Raw genomic sequence first — 14556 nt, forward strand, 5'->3', positions numbered from 1 at the left:
CCAATTAAATTTTCACTCCCTTGCTCTTCCCCATTGCCATTCTAGATCTTTTCTTCAATTAAAAAAAAATAAAATTCTCTGTTGAAAGATAATAATGAAATTACTTCCACCGCCATTTCACATTGTATGCCAGAGTATATTTTCTCTTCACGCCTTTTTCCAGTTATTTTAAATCTGTGTTCTCTAGATACCAACCCTCCTGTCACAGGGAAAAAAAACCTATTTACTGTCAAAACTGTTGATTTTGAACACCTCTATCAAATTGCCTCATAATATTCCCTGCTCCAAGACTCCAAACACCAGCATCTCCAGATAACTGAGTCTCTCATCCCAGAGTCATTCATTGTTTGCTGTATATTTAAAACTATGCTGCTATATGGCTTTAACTGGATTTTGAATTGTGCATTAATCTTTGTGGCTGTTTAGGGACTTGCAAGAGCAATATTTCTAAATCTATTTATTACAACAGTTTTGGTTCTAATTGCGATTTCACTTGCCACAACCAAAATGGGTTGGGACAGGATTGGAATTCTTTTGGGTGTTCCAATGTTGCTCCAATATCTGGAGGAGGAATAACAGTTCTGGAGCAGACGAGTAGTACTGAGGTAAATATGAAGGACATGTAAAAACGTAAAGTCGCCACAGTCCCAGATGACCATGGGCTGCTTTCCCATTTGAGGTGGAGAGCTGATTGATGGTGTCTTAACTGGAGGATCCCCACACCTCAGTTGAGGGGCACAGTTGAGAAGGCGGGTCTTCATGAATAACCTCAGCTAGTATGGGAATTTAAACCGTGCTGTTGGTCTCGCTCTGCATCACGAACCAGCTGTCCCGCCAACTAGGCTAAACCGGCCCCCATGTGTAACAGCTCTCATCATAATACTTGCATTTCCCCCAACAGTCTTAAGCTGGGCAAACTGGTTCACCAGTTGGATAGCTCTTCTATGTAAATCACAGCAGCATTAAATTTTTTACACCACCAACATGACCTATTTTCTATCAATCAGTCAGTAAACTGTCCATAGATGCATTAAGTGGAGATCTTGTTTGTAATAGACAACACACTTCATCCCCTGTCGATTGGAGGCATCATTTCACAGAATACATCAGCTTACTAATAATAATGATCTTTATAGTGTCACAAATAGGCTTACATTAATACTGCAATGAAATTACTGCAAATATCCCTTAGTCGCCAGGCTCCAATAATAATTCCCAGCTTGGATTACTGTCTGTGTAGAGCCAAACGTTTTCCCAGTGTCTGTGTGGGTTACCTCCGGGTGCTCCGGTTTCCTCCCACAAGTTGCCAATATCCAATAATAATAATAATCTTTATTGTCACAAGTAGGCTTACTAACACAGCAATACATTTAGTGTGAAAATCCCCTAGTCGCCACAGCCCTGCGTCTGTTCGGACACACTGAGGGAGATTTCAGAATGTCCAAATTACCTAACACGTCTTTCGGGACTTGTGGGAGGAAACCGGAGCAGCCAGAGGAAACACACAGACACTGGGAAAACATTTCGGCTCCACACAGAAACTCCAAGCTGGGAATCGAACCCGGGTTCCAGGCGCTGTGAAGCAACAGTGCTAACCACTGTGCTGATGGACAGGATTCTCAAGAGTTTAGAGTGGCATAGTAAGCGTTTACCATACAGACAATTTTTCTCCAGGACAGCAGTACACATTGCTGTCAGACTAACTGTGCTCTGGAGCACAAAGCAGGGCAAATATCTTCACATCCACTTCATGCAGCAGTAAATTCAATTTGTCAGCCAGAAAAGGTGTTGTGCCGCTCCATTCCTTGCTTACAAACTCCATTTAATTGACATCCATTATTCTTTCCCTCCTGGTGAAATTTGGTAAATATTTGAAATCTCTTTTGAATTTTTATGAAGCACAAATAATATGAAAATCGCTTATTGTCACGAGTAGGCTTCAAATGAAGTTACTGTGAAAAGCCCCTAGTCGCCACATTCCGGCGCCTGTTCAGGGAGGCTGTTACGGGAATCGAACTGTGCTGCTGGTTTGCCTTGATCTGCTTTCAAAGCCAGCGATTAGCCCTGTGAGCTAAACAGCCACTGTATAAGCTGCCCTTTAAAGTTAAGCAATCAACTTACACCATTGGACCAGCAGTTGAGTCATGGCTAAAGTAGTTCTGGAAGTTTACTTTCCTTTCTGTCTCCTTTTCTCTTTCACATCTAAACCAATCATTCTTTCCCTCTTAATTTCTCTTTCTGAACCTGGCTTGCCTCTAATTCAACTCACTTCCTTCTTCATCACTTTTGTTTATTTCTCAATCCTCAAATCTGATTGTTTAAGGAAATAGGTTATTGATCACATTGTTCATCTAGTTGCTATTGTTATAAGTCATGTTGTTGGGGTACACTGCAAAATGCGCTCTAAAGCAAAATCTGGGCGATTACAATGTACAGTTTTGTTACTAGCAATGTAACTCGTCAATTGATGCTGCTTTGACGTAAGTGCAACTCTAAAAATCAATGTTCAAAAGCACTCAAGAAAAATACGCTCCTGCAGAGCTCCAATAATTACATGCAAGTTTCAATTATACAAGTTTGAAATAATTGATTTAACGAGAATCATAAGAATATGGGGCCTCACGGTAGCATGGTGGTTAGCATCAATGCTTCACAGCTCCAGGGTCCCAAGTTCGATTCCCGGCTGGGTCACTGTCTGTGTGGAGTCTGCACGTCCTCCCTGTGTGTGCGTGGGTTTTCTCCGGGTGCTCCGGTTTCCTCCCACAGTCCAAAGATGTGCGGGTTAGGTGGATTGGCCATGCTAAATTGCCCGTAGTGTAAGGTTAATGGGGGGATTGTTGGGTTACGGGTTACGTGGGTTTAAGTAGGGTGATCATTGCTCGGCACAACATCGAGGGCCGAAGGGCCTGTTCTGTGCTGTACTGTTCTAAGTTCTAAGAAATAGTATGTCTGCCCTTGCCAGCCCACAAGTTTCCTTCCTTTAAAATTGAATGAGAGAATACTGAACTGGAACTACCATCTCATGATTTTGTAGCAAAGCAGCTAATGCCTGTACCAACCTTAGAAAGAGTGGATCACCTAGTTCCTATTCCTTTGTCCTTTCCCAACACTCCTATGCATGACATTTTCCAATGGTTCCAATTGTAAACAAAGGCACAACTATTCAATGATTGCGCACGTTTAACTCTTTAGGGGTTATTTAATTGAGTGTTTCTTGAATCGCAGCAAAAGTCACAACTAACGAGATTATAAAATTGCTAGTTTTAGCATGGAATTGAAAATAAATTAAATGTAGATCTTAATAAAGTTAATTTTGTTTGGAAAACAAGCAAAAAGCTAATGACTTAGTATGATTTACACTTAAATTGTATTATCTTGCTTGCAATCTAATTGGGCAATTAAGAACCTAGTGGTTTACTTAAACTAAATTAAATAACACAATTTTCCAAGTCTGTCAATAAACTGAATTTTTGTCTTATGGATATCTTAAAATATAAATATTACTTCAGTCCTCAATTCAGTTCTTACCTTTAATAGTGGTTTGGTAACCTGTTTGTGGGAAAACAACTTGTCTTGCCCAACATTGTTGGCTTTGTCAGAACTTCCTATTGCAGACGCCAGATCCGGAAACTCTTCATCATCCTACAAGAGGAATTAATTAGGTTCTCACATTAAACTTTCATGTAAATATGTTGCATTACAATGGTAAATTTTGGTAGGATAATGAATTATGTAAAACACAGAAACCAATTACAGGCTCATCATGGATATTTCAAATCAAATGTACACTTAAATCATAAACAGAACAACAGCAAAGCATATCATGACCATTCTCTTCTTTTAACATTTATTTTCAAGTATACTATTAATTCCCTGCATACAGCGGAAAGTGACTGATACCATCGTTTTCCCTACTTGAGGCCATCATTGAATGAAACATAACAGAAACTAGCAGTCCACTTTTAGAAAACATTTTATCTTTTAAGGGAAGTGAAGAAAGTCCCAGAGGATTGGAGGATAGCCAATGTTGTCCCGTTATTTAAGAAAGGTAGCAATGATAATCCGGGTAATTATAGGCCAGTGAGCTTGATGTCAGTGATAGAGAAATTGTTGGAAAAGGTTCTCAGAGATAGGATCTATGCACATTTGGAAGTGAATGGTCTTATTAGCGACAGACCCCATGGTTTTGTACGAGGGAGGTTATGTCTCACTAACTTAATTGAGTTTTTTGAGGAGGTGACAACAATGATTGAAGAGGGAAGGGCTGTGGATGTTGTCTGCATGGACTTTAGTAAAGCATTTGACAAGGCCCCTCATGGCAGGCTGGTGCAAAAGATTAATCACAAGGGGTCAGGGATGAACTAGCTGGGTGGATTCAGAACTGGCTTGGCCAAAGAAGACAGAGGGGAGCAGTGGAAGGGTTTTTTTTCCGAATGGAGGTCTATAACTAGTGGTGTTCTGCAGGGATCAGTACTGGGATCTCTGCTGTTTGTAATATATATATATAAATGAGTTGGGAGAAAAACATAGCAGATCTGATTAGCAAGTTTGTAGATGATACTAAGATTGCTGGAGTTGCAGATAGTGATGAAGATTGTCAGAGAACACAGCAGGACATAGATAGGCTGCAAAATTGGGAGGAGAAATGGCAGATGGAATTTGACCCAGACAAATGTGAAGTGATGCATTTTGGTAGACTCAATTCAGGTGGGAGCTATAAAATAAATGGCAGAACCATCAGACGCGTAGACACACCGACATGCAGGTCCACAGATCTTTGAAAGTGGCAGCACAGGTAGAAATGGTGGTAATTAAAGCATTTGGCATGCTAGCCTTCATCGGACGGGGTATCGAGTATAAAGGTTCGCAAATTATGTTACAGTTATATAGAACGTTGGTTTGGCCACATTTAGAATATTGTATAAAAGCAAATTACTGCGGATGCTGGAATCTGAAACTTGCACTTCCCATTGCTTCTTTAGAATATTAAGTCCAATTCTGGTCACCACACTACCAGAAGGACATGGAGGCTTTGGAGAGAATACAGAAAAGGTTTACCAGGATGTTGCCTGCTAGGGAGGGTCCTAGCTATGAAGAGATTGTATAAACTGGGATTACTTTCCCTAGAGAGAAGCAGGCTGAGGGGTGACCTGATAGAAGTTTATAAAGTTATGAGGGGTATTGATAGAGTGAACAGTTGGAGGCTTTTTCCCAGGGCAGAAATGACAATTACAAGGGGGTACAAATTCAAGGTGAGGGGGGAATAGGTTCAGTGGAGACGTGTGGGGGAAGATTTTTGACACAGAGGGTGGTGGTGGCCTGGAATGCACTGCCAAGTGAGGTGGTTGAGGCAGATACATTAGCGACCTTTAAGACTTATCTAGATAGACACATGTACAGACGGGCTACAGGATACAGGTGGTTGGTCTAGATAGGACACGTGATCGGCACAGGCTTGGAGGGCCGAAGGACCTGATCCTGTGCTGTTCTTTGTTCATGGATGTGATTCTCTTTGTTCCCAAATAGGTTGTATCACAGTGTTGCACAACCATATGTTCATACATATAACATGATACCAGTAATAGCTTTCTGAAACATTTTAAAAATCATATGTCATTCTACTCTTTATAATGTGCACATTTTAATAATGTCTATTTATGACTAGGAATCAAAGGGAAATATACACTTGAATATTTATTTATTTACTTTAGCCATTTGCATTGCTTTTCCTAAGCGGTTGATGCCAATCACCCTTATAAGGCAATCACTTGCAATTTCAAGACTTCCTTCAAGCAGCAGAGAATGTTTGACTTAATGGAGTTTGGACCAATTCTTCGTAGCTCATCCATATTTTATGATAACATAAATAGTGTAGATGATGTACTGACCATTCAGATGTAAATGAAATGAGTCTTAAATCCATCCACCAGTCTGGCATTCAGCCAAATTGTTTTCTATTATGCAATTTTCTCAAAACTTCCTCCCCCCCCCAAAATTTGTGAAACAGTTTCATTTCCAACGACTTACTATCTTCAATTTTCTCAGAAGCCACACTCTTTTTAGCTGTAATATTACATACTGGAATGGCTTCTGGAAACTTAGCTGACACATCCATTTTAGTCAAAAGATATTGATTCCCACTTTTCATTTTAGGAAGCGGTCCTACGCAATCAATTAGGACCCTTGTAAAAGGTTCCTCAAATGCTGGAATGGGTATTAAGGGCGCTGGTTTTATCACTGCTTGAGGTTTCCCTATCACTTGACATGTGTGTCATGTGATAGGCAACACCTCCTTTCTATACTCTACCAGCAATACTACTTGATAAACTTCTGCCCACTTTACATCCGCCTGCATATGTAACTGTCTCCATTTTCTCATCAAGACATCACTTTTACGGTAATAACACTCTGGTATACACTCAGATTCCTCTTCCGTGAATGCTTTCTGATACAACAAAAAGATATAGAAATAAAACGGATGTAACTCTGCCAATTTTCCTGAAGTAAAAATATCCACCTCATCCTCCACCTGTTCTTGTTCTTTTTTAACCATCTGATCAAAAATTGTTTCTGATAATTGCACTTCAATGTCATCTTCACGCTCTGATTTCCCCTCTAGTCTTAACCTGTGACTTTGCGACCTTGTTACTATACAATCCGGAAAAACCCCAGGATATTCCTCCTTCAACACTTCAGTTGTCTGATTTTCCACTGGCTTATCAACCACAATAGGCATCACTCCCACCTGCGATCCAGCTAGCTCATTACCCAAGATAAACTGTATTCCTGGACAAGATAGTTTCTCTATTACTCCTACTACCACTTCACCACTCTTCACTGGACTTTCCAACCTTACCTTATATAATGGAACACTACTCTTCACCCTGAATTACACATATTACCACCTTTTCTGGCAATATTCTTCCCAGACTACATAACTCCTCATCTCTTACCATTAAAAATTGACTAGCTCCCGTATCTCTTTAAATTGTGACTCATTCACCTGATCCTCCTGATACACATGAGTAAACTTTACCCACATAAGTAAATTATTTAAAGATATCTGGCACCTTCTTATCAATCACCTCTTGATCAAGCTGTACAATCTTTTGCATCTCCTTCACTTCACTTGGGCTTTCCTTTACCACTTTAACAAACCCCACTGTCTTATCCTGTTTTACCACATCAGCTCTCCCAGTGTTTTTCTTCAACCACCAACACTGTGACTTTACATGACCTAGTTTATTACAGTGAAAACATTTGAAACTTTTCATTTCTTGTCCACCCTCCTGGATTTCTTTTTAATCTGAGGTACACTCTACTTATTATCTCCCATCAGATCGCCTTTGCCTTTACCACTTGAGTATTTCTCATGTCCCCAGTTTCTATCCCTCACAGGCTGAAACTGATGTTGGAAACCAAGCTTTGATTTATGAACTAATTCATAATCATCTGCCATTTCTGCTGCTAATCTCGCAGTTTTAACCCTCTGCTCTTCCACATGACTTCTCACTGCACCAGGAATTGAATTTTTAAACTCCTCCAAAAAGTATAATTTCTCTGAGAGCTTCATATGTTTAGTCTATTTTCAAAGCCCTTATCCACCTATCAAATTACTCTGTTTGCTCCTTTCAAACTCCATTATGTTTGACCAAATTCTTTCCTTAAATTTCTAAACCTTTGTCTGTAGGCTTCAGGCACTAGTTCATATGCACCTAAGATGGATTTTTTCCACCTCCTCATACGTCTCAGATACCTCCTCCGGTAGTGAGGCAAACACTTCACTAGCCCTACCTATCAGCTTTGTTTGAATCAGTAATACCCACATGTCCTGTGGCCATTTCATTTGTTTAGCTACCTTCTCAAATGAAATGAAAAAGGCTTCAACCTCCTTCTCATCAAACATTGGCAATGCTTGGACATATTTAAATAGATCCCACCAAGCCTTCGACTGTGACGCTCTTTCCCACTATCCTCATCACTACCCTCCAACTGTACGTTTCCCTTTACGTCTGCAAATTTTAACTGACTCCCATGTTTCATGGCCATTTTCTGAAGTTCAAACTCTCTCCATCTTTTTCCCTGATCTGTGTCTCCTTTTCTCTTTCTTTTTGTTCTGCTAGGGCTATATCTTTGTGTTTTCCGTTCTTCTTGTGCTTTTTCCTCTCTCTCTCTTTCTCTTTCCTCTCTCTTTCGTATTCAAGCTGCTTTAATTCTTTCTCATGTTCCATTTGTTTAATTTGTAACTGAATTTTTGCCATTTCCAATGAGTCTAACTGCATCTCAGGCAACTTTAAATGCTTAGCCACCGCTATAATGACGTCATCTTTTCGCATTTTGTCATGTAATGTTAACTGCAATGTTTTTGCCAAATCTAACAGTCTGCTTTTAGTCTCTGTCCGTAAGGTACTGCGTGTCACCGTCTCCACCCCCAAAAACTTCAGAGCCTCTGAAAGAGCCATTGTCCACAACACACTCCCTACTTAAACTGAAATACCAAACCTGAAAAGCAAGCAGGTACCTTTATCCGAAAGGGCGAAGGAGATTTCAGCTTTTGTGACTCCAGATGGTATATACCAATTCAAAGTTATGCCATTTGGCATAAATAACGCCCCAGCCACATTTCAACGGTTAACTAACAAAATTGTTTCAGGATTACCCAATTGTGCGGTATACATCGACCATCGAAGATCTGGTAATTTTCAGCCAGACATGGAAAGAACATTAAGACATCTGATGGAGTTATTTGATTGACTTCAGGAGGCGGGTTTGGTGATAAATGTAGCCAAAAGTGAATTTGGAAAACCCAAGTCACCTTCCTTGGCCATATAATCGGACAGGGTCGAATGGTCACATGGGATTTGAAACCTACACTTATTGAGGAGTGTCCGATACCCTCAGGACGAAGGGAAATAATGGGATTTCTTGGCATGAGTGGATTTGATCGAATATTTGTGCAAATGTTTTGTAGCGTGGTTGCTCCACTGATGGACTTGCTGAAGAAACATCGAAAATTTCAGTGGGCAGCGGAATTTCAACAGGCATTTGACTGCGTGAAAGCTGTGATAACCAATGCTCCTGTGTTGGAGAAATACGAAGGGACTCTGTGATCAAATTGAACTAAAGTATCTGACTTTAAAGAGAAATGTCGAGGCGGAGAGAAATGGATGGATCATGCAAGGACCTTCTTGTTCAAAGGGACTGCAAATCAAGAAGGTTTCTGTTGGAGGAAGAAGAACGAAAAAAAATGGACTATATTATACCTGTTTGCGTCAGCTGTTTTTTTTAAACGATAAAGTATCTTAAATATGGTGAAAAGGTGAAAAATGAAACCATCTTGATGTTGATGGGTTTTTTTTTCTTGGGGTAGATGTCATGTGAGAGTACCTTTAAGAAATGGGTGTTTATTACTGCAATGATGTCAGAGTGTGGGTGGAGCTGGGCTGTCTGTCAGCTTTTTTACTTTCATTTTTGGCTGTTTGCTGCAGGGTGTGTTTTAGTTTAGTTGTTTTCAGAGCTGGATAGCTGCAGTCACAGCCAGAAGGTGCATTAGAGTCTCTCTCTGTAATCTAAAGAATGTAAATCGATCCTTTGGTGATTTAAAACTCCTCTTAGTAGTGACTTTAACCTGATGTGCTTCTGCTGAAAGGTTTTTTTTAAAGTCTTCTGGATGTTAAAAGGACAGCTTAAGAATTACTTAGTGTTGTATTCTTTGGGGTTGTATTTGAATTAATGGTTGCTAAGATGTTCACTGCATGTTTTAAAAAGGTTAGCTTGAGTTCATAGAATAAACATTGTTTTGCTTAAAAAAATACTTTTCTATTTCTGCTGTACCACACCTGTAGAGTGGGCCGTGTGCTCCCCATACCACAATTATTCAAAGTTGTGGGTCAGGTGAACTCCATGATATGCTCTAAACCCTGGCCCATAACACCTCTTAGCAACCATTAATTCAAATACAACCCCCAAAGAATACAACACTAAGTAATCCTTTAAGCTTTCCTTTTAACATCCGTAAGGCTTAAAACACGTTTTACCAGAAGCACATCAGGTTAAAGTCACTACTGTTATTAGTTTTAAATCACCAGGATCGATTTACAGTCTTTTGATTACAGAGAGAGACTCTAGTACTTCTGGCTGTGACTGCAGCTATCCAGCTCTGAAAATGAAACTAAAACACACCCTGCAGCAAACAGCCTAAAATGAAAGTAAAAAGCTGACAGACAACCCAGCTCCACCCACTCTGACATCACTGCGGTGGTAAACACCCATTTCTTAAAGGTACTCTCACGACAGATACTTATATCCCCATTTATAAACACTCATTTCTTAAAGGTACTCTCACATGACACACTGCAGTGAACTTCAATTAGTTGACAAGTTCTGAAGGGAACATTGCAACTACATCATCCTAGACAAAAGCAGCACATTTGTTATGTAACGTACAAATTTATAATTGAAAATTTCAATTGATATTCTTGTTACTAGCAATAAAATAATCACGTTGGAGATTAAAAATAATAGAAAAAATCAAATTGAAAAAGTTACTGATGGGACAGAGTATAAACATTCATGGATTTTACAGTCTGTAGTTCGTAAGTCTGTAGTTTGTACTCTGAGCTTGGAACTGAGCATTTAATACAACCTACAATAAAGTTGTCAGTTTTACATAGAACATAGAACAGTACAGCACAGAACAGGCCCTTCGGCCCTCGATGTTGTGCCGAACAATGATCACCCTACTTTAAACCCACGTAACCCGTATACCCGTAACCCAACAATCCCCCCATTAACCTTACACTACGGGCAATTTAGCATGGCCAATCCACCTAACCCGCACATCTTTGGACTGTGGGAGGAAACCGGAGCACCCGGAGGAAACCCACGCACACACAGGGAGGATGTGCAGACTCCACACAGACAGTGACCCAGCCGGGAATCGAACCTGGGACCCTGGAGCTGTGAAGCATTGATGCTAACCACCATGCTACCGTGAGGCCAATGGTTTTGGCTGCAAGTACTGCTGTTGAGTGAATCTTTAGTTACTGTGTGACATTTGACATTCAATCTTGCAAGCCCTCCTGATATGTAAGGAAACTGTAAGTTCAGAACGCATATTTATCTCTCCTCAACCACCACATTAAAACATTCAAATACAAAAATCAAGTACCTCAAATCGAGGTAGCTCTTGTACAATTATCTTCGACTCATTCGGTTCTGAAGCAGCTGTAGGTTCCTTTGCCTTCTTTTTCTTTTTCTTCTTTTTCACTTTCCCAGCTGCTTCTTTCAGTTTTGTTTCATCATCATTGCTCTGCAGAATAATTTGATATTTCACATTTTGATCACATTGACACTTAAAAATTAGATTGATTTCAAAGCTAAAACTGTAAAGCAACTGTCATTTTTGGTTCTACCCTGACCTGCGAAACATTACGTGTAGATATCTTTGGTGGAGCTGAACTGAGAACCGGTTTCTTAGGTGCTTGTGAAACAATTCTGGCCCATGACAACGCAGATGGGGTGGCAGTAGATGAAGATGATGCAGGCGGTGCTACTGTGCTTGCTGGTGCAATAACAAAATGAATAACTCAATTTATTTTACAGCATTAGCATACAGAAAAAAATGCAGACACATTGGCTCAAGTTTAAGTTATCATATCAAATGTGACACCTGTAGAGGTATTTTTCATATTTCATGAAGATTTATAATTAAATTATATAAAATTAAAAACTTTCATCAGTTTGATAGGGATTGGGAAAGGAAGTGAAACATTGGTGCTGCAGGAACAAACACTTCAGCTGCAAGTTAATATACAAACCCAAACCAATTCTTATTATGTAATATAATAGAACAAAAAACAGCTGTGGGATACAATCCTGTTCTTTCATGAGTTAGTAGGTCATCACAATTATGGGATATGAAGCATTTCTCCTGCCTCTAATTATTTAACCAATGTGTGATATTTTCTATAATAAATAAAATCATAAAATGCAGGAAAAACACAGCAGCTCTGGCAGCATCTGTGGAGAGAGAAACAGAGTTAATGCTTTGAGTCCAATACGACTCTTCTTCACAGCTTGTGATTATGATGATGTGCGGCACGATAGCACAGTGGTTAGCATTGTTGCTTCACAGCTCCAGGGTCCCAGGTTCGATTCCCGGCTTGGGTCAATGTCTGTGCGGAATCTGCACATTCTCCCCGTGTCTGCGTGGATTTCCTCTGGGTGCTCCAGTTTCCTCCTACAGTTCAAAGTGTGCTGGCAAGGTGGATTGGCCATGCTTCTTTGCCCTTAGTGTCCAAAAAGTTGAGGTAGGGTTACTGGGATAGGGTGGAGGTGTGGGCTTAAGTAGGGTGCTCTTTACAAGGCTGGTGCAGAGTAGATAGGCCGAATGGCCTCCTTCTGCACTGTAAATTCTATGATTCAATGTTATTTCGTCAAATCATTTTGGGAAAACATTGTGTTATTCTGTAAGGAAGGCTGCGTAAATTATTTAATTAAGCTGGAGAAAGTTAATGGAGACAGCTTGTCTGGCGAGATGAGAGACAAAAAGGAGTAGAGGTGCTGAATGCATGCATTAGCAATGAAGCAAGTGAATTTTTAACTAAGTACAGTTAGAAATTTTGGGCAACACGTTGGCGAAGTGGTTTGTACTGTTGCCTCACAGCGCCAAGGATCCAGGTTCGATCCCGGCCCCAAGTCACTGTTCTTGTGGAGTTTGCACATTCTCCCAGTGTCTTTGTGGGTCCCACCCCCACAACCCAAAAGATATGCAGGGTAGGTGGATTGGCCACATTAACTTGCCCCTTAATTGGAAAAAAATAATTGGGTACACTAAATTTATTATAAATAAAAGAAATTTGCATTAGGAGCTAGATAGCAAATTGGGTTTTCAACTATTAAATTTCAAAGGGGTGTAAGGAACTTTTACAATGTGCAACGGTCTCATAAGTAAACAAGGGAAGGCGATTAAATTAAATTTGCCCCTCAAGCAGAGGCCATAGGAAAATATGCAAGGTTTTTGTATTTTGGAAAAGCACAGTTTAAAGAAGCACTGAGAACAATGAAATTGAAGATGAAAAAGAATATCCAAGAGAGATGTTGAGCTGAATTGGGGCTGATTGTATGTGTATGGGCAGACACCCTAGAAAAGCTTTGTGTTGAATGTGCTGAGGGAAGACGCAAAGTCTGAAGTGGCCATCCAGAAAACCAGAAAAGCCTTGGGTTTCAGAAAGCAGTCTTGTTTCTGAAGTTTCTTGGGCTTCCACAGCAGAGTGGAAGTGATGTTGTGTGGCAAAACCTTACTACAACAACAGTTTTGCCTTGGGTAATGTTATTGTTATAGCTAAACATCTCACAAGAGTGTTACCTGGAAGGTGTTTACTTGTGGGTCGAAGGTTTTTTTTGAAGGGGGTGGGGGGATGTTTTGAAAAACTATTTAACTATGTAACTGAAACTTCTGTGCTCAAGCTTTCTTTTCTTACCAATAAATATTTTAAATTGTTCAAAATCCCAACGGTGGTACTGGAAGTATATGCTGCTGAGATCAGTACATTTCTTCACGTTTCAGAATACAAAAAAAAGATATGGTCCATAAGTCATGTTCCCTCTGGGATTTGGCTAGTTCAGCAATTAATATCTGCTGTGGTCTCAACAGTGGTATTTTTTAAATGTTTTGAAATCTTATTGAACACTTACTGGGAAGCTAGATTAAATAAAATATATGAAAGTAACTTCTATCTTTGAATGTTATGAAAACTAAGTCTGTTTTCAAAATTTGCTGATAATTTCAACTTTTAAATAATAAGCATTAATATGTATATGCATCAGTAAACATTTTCTGCAATTTTACATATCATACATAAATTATGGAAATTTAAAAAAACTTTCTTTTAATATTGTTTTAAAAATTGTATAGATAATTATCTGGAGAATATATCTATTGTTCAACCTTGTTTTCTCAGAAACTAAGGCTACTAATGTTGAAAAATATTTTTACTGAGCAGTCAGTTCTAGAAATAGCACAACATAATCCAAAGCAAAAACAAGGAAAGATGGGAAATGTACCTACCTGTGACAGTCATGGAATCAGGGACAGAACATTTCACTGAAGTATTTGAAAGTCCTGGTAGCTGGGTTGTCCCCAAACTCTCATCCTAGAAAAGGAGCAAAAGGCTAGATTTACTTCACAAATGGAAGTGTGACAATGAAAAAAATGAATTGCAGCTACAAATGAAGAGGAAACTAAATAAAGTCATTTTGTTGCTTGGCTGCACAGAACTAGAGAATTGCTGAAAAAGAAACTGCTGCCAAAACTTTTCATCTTGCACCCAACAGGACAGAACTGCAAGAATACCATATCTCAAAAGGGAACAACAATTTATATTGCACTTGTGCAAATTTGGTGATGTTGTGATTCTGACCTGATGACTGATGAAACGTTTTGGTGACATGTCGTTTTTTATAGCAATAAATCAGTTTGCTCAGCATTTATTGTTTTGTCAAATACATTTGGCATCTTCCATTGATATTCTACTGCATTCCCAAGTAAAATTT

At 39.5% G+C, this 14556-nt stretch overlaps 1 protein-coding gene across 5 annotated transcripts in view; it reads right to left on the minus strand.

Moving 5' to 3' along the window:
- The window catches only part of LOC119970326 (selenocysteine insertion sequence-binding protein 2-like), a 138083-nt gene that overhangs the window by 72133 nt on the left and 51394 nt on the right, over positions 1 to 14556 (minus strand). For all 5 annotated transcript variants that reach the window (XM_038804765.1, XM_038804762.1, XM_038804763.1 and 2 more), the window contains 4 exons: positions 14072 to 14156; positions 11421 to 11563; positions 11171 to 11311; positions 3529 to 3642 (listed from right to left, as the gene is read on the minus strand). In XM_038804765.1, coding sequence (XP_038660693.1) covers positions 3529 to 3642; positions 11171 to 11311; positions 11421 to 11563; positions 14072 to 14156 — 483 coding nt within the window. The remainder of the gene's footprint in view (positions 1 to 3528; positions 3643 to 11170; positions 11312 to 11420; positions 11564 to 14071; positions 14157 to 14556) is intronic.

This window comes from Scyliorhinus canicula, chromosome 8, assembly GCF_902713615.1.
Source record: "Scyliorhinus canicula chromosome 8, sScyCan1.1, whole genome shotgun sequence".
NCBI lineage: Eukaryota > Metazoa > Chordata > Chondrichthyes > Carcharhiniformes > Scyliorhinidae > Scyliorhinus > Scyliorhinus canicula.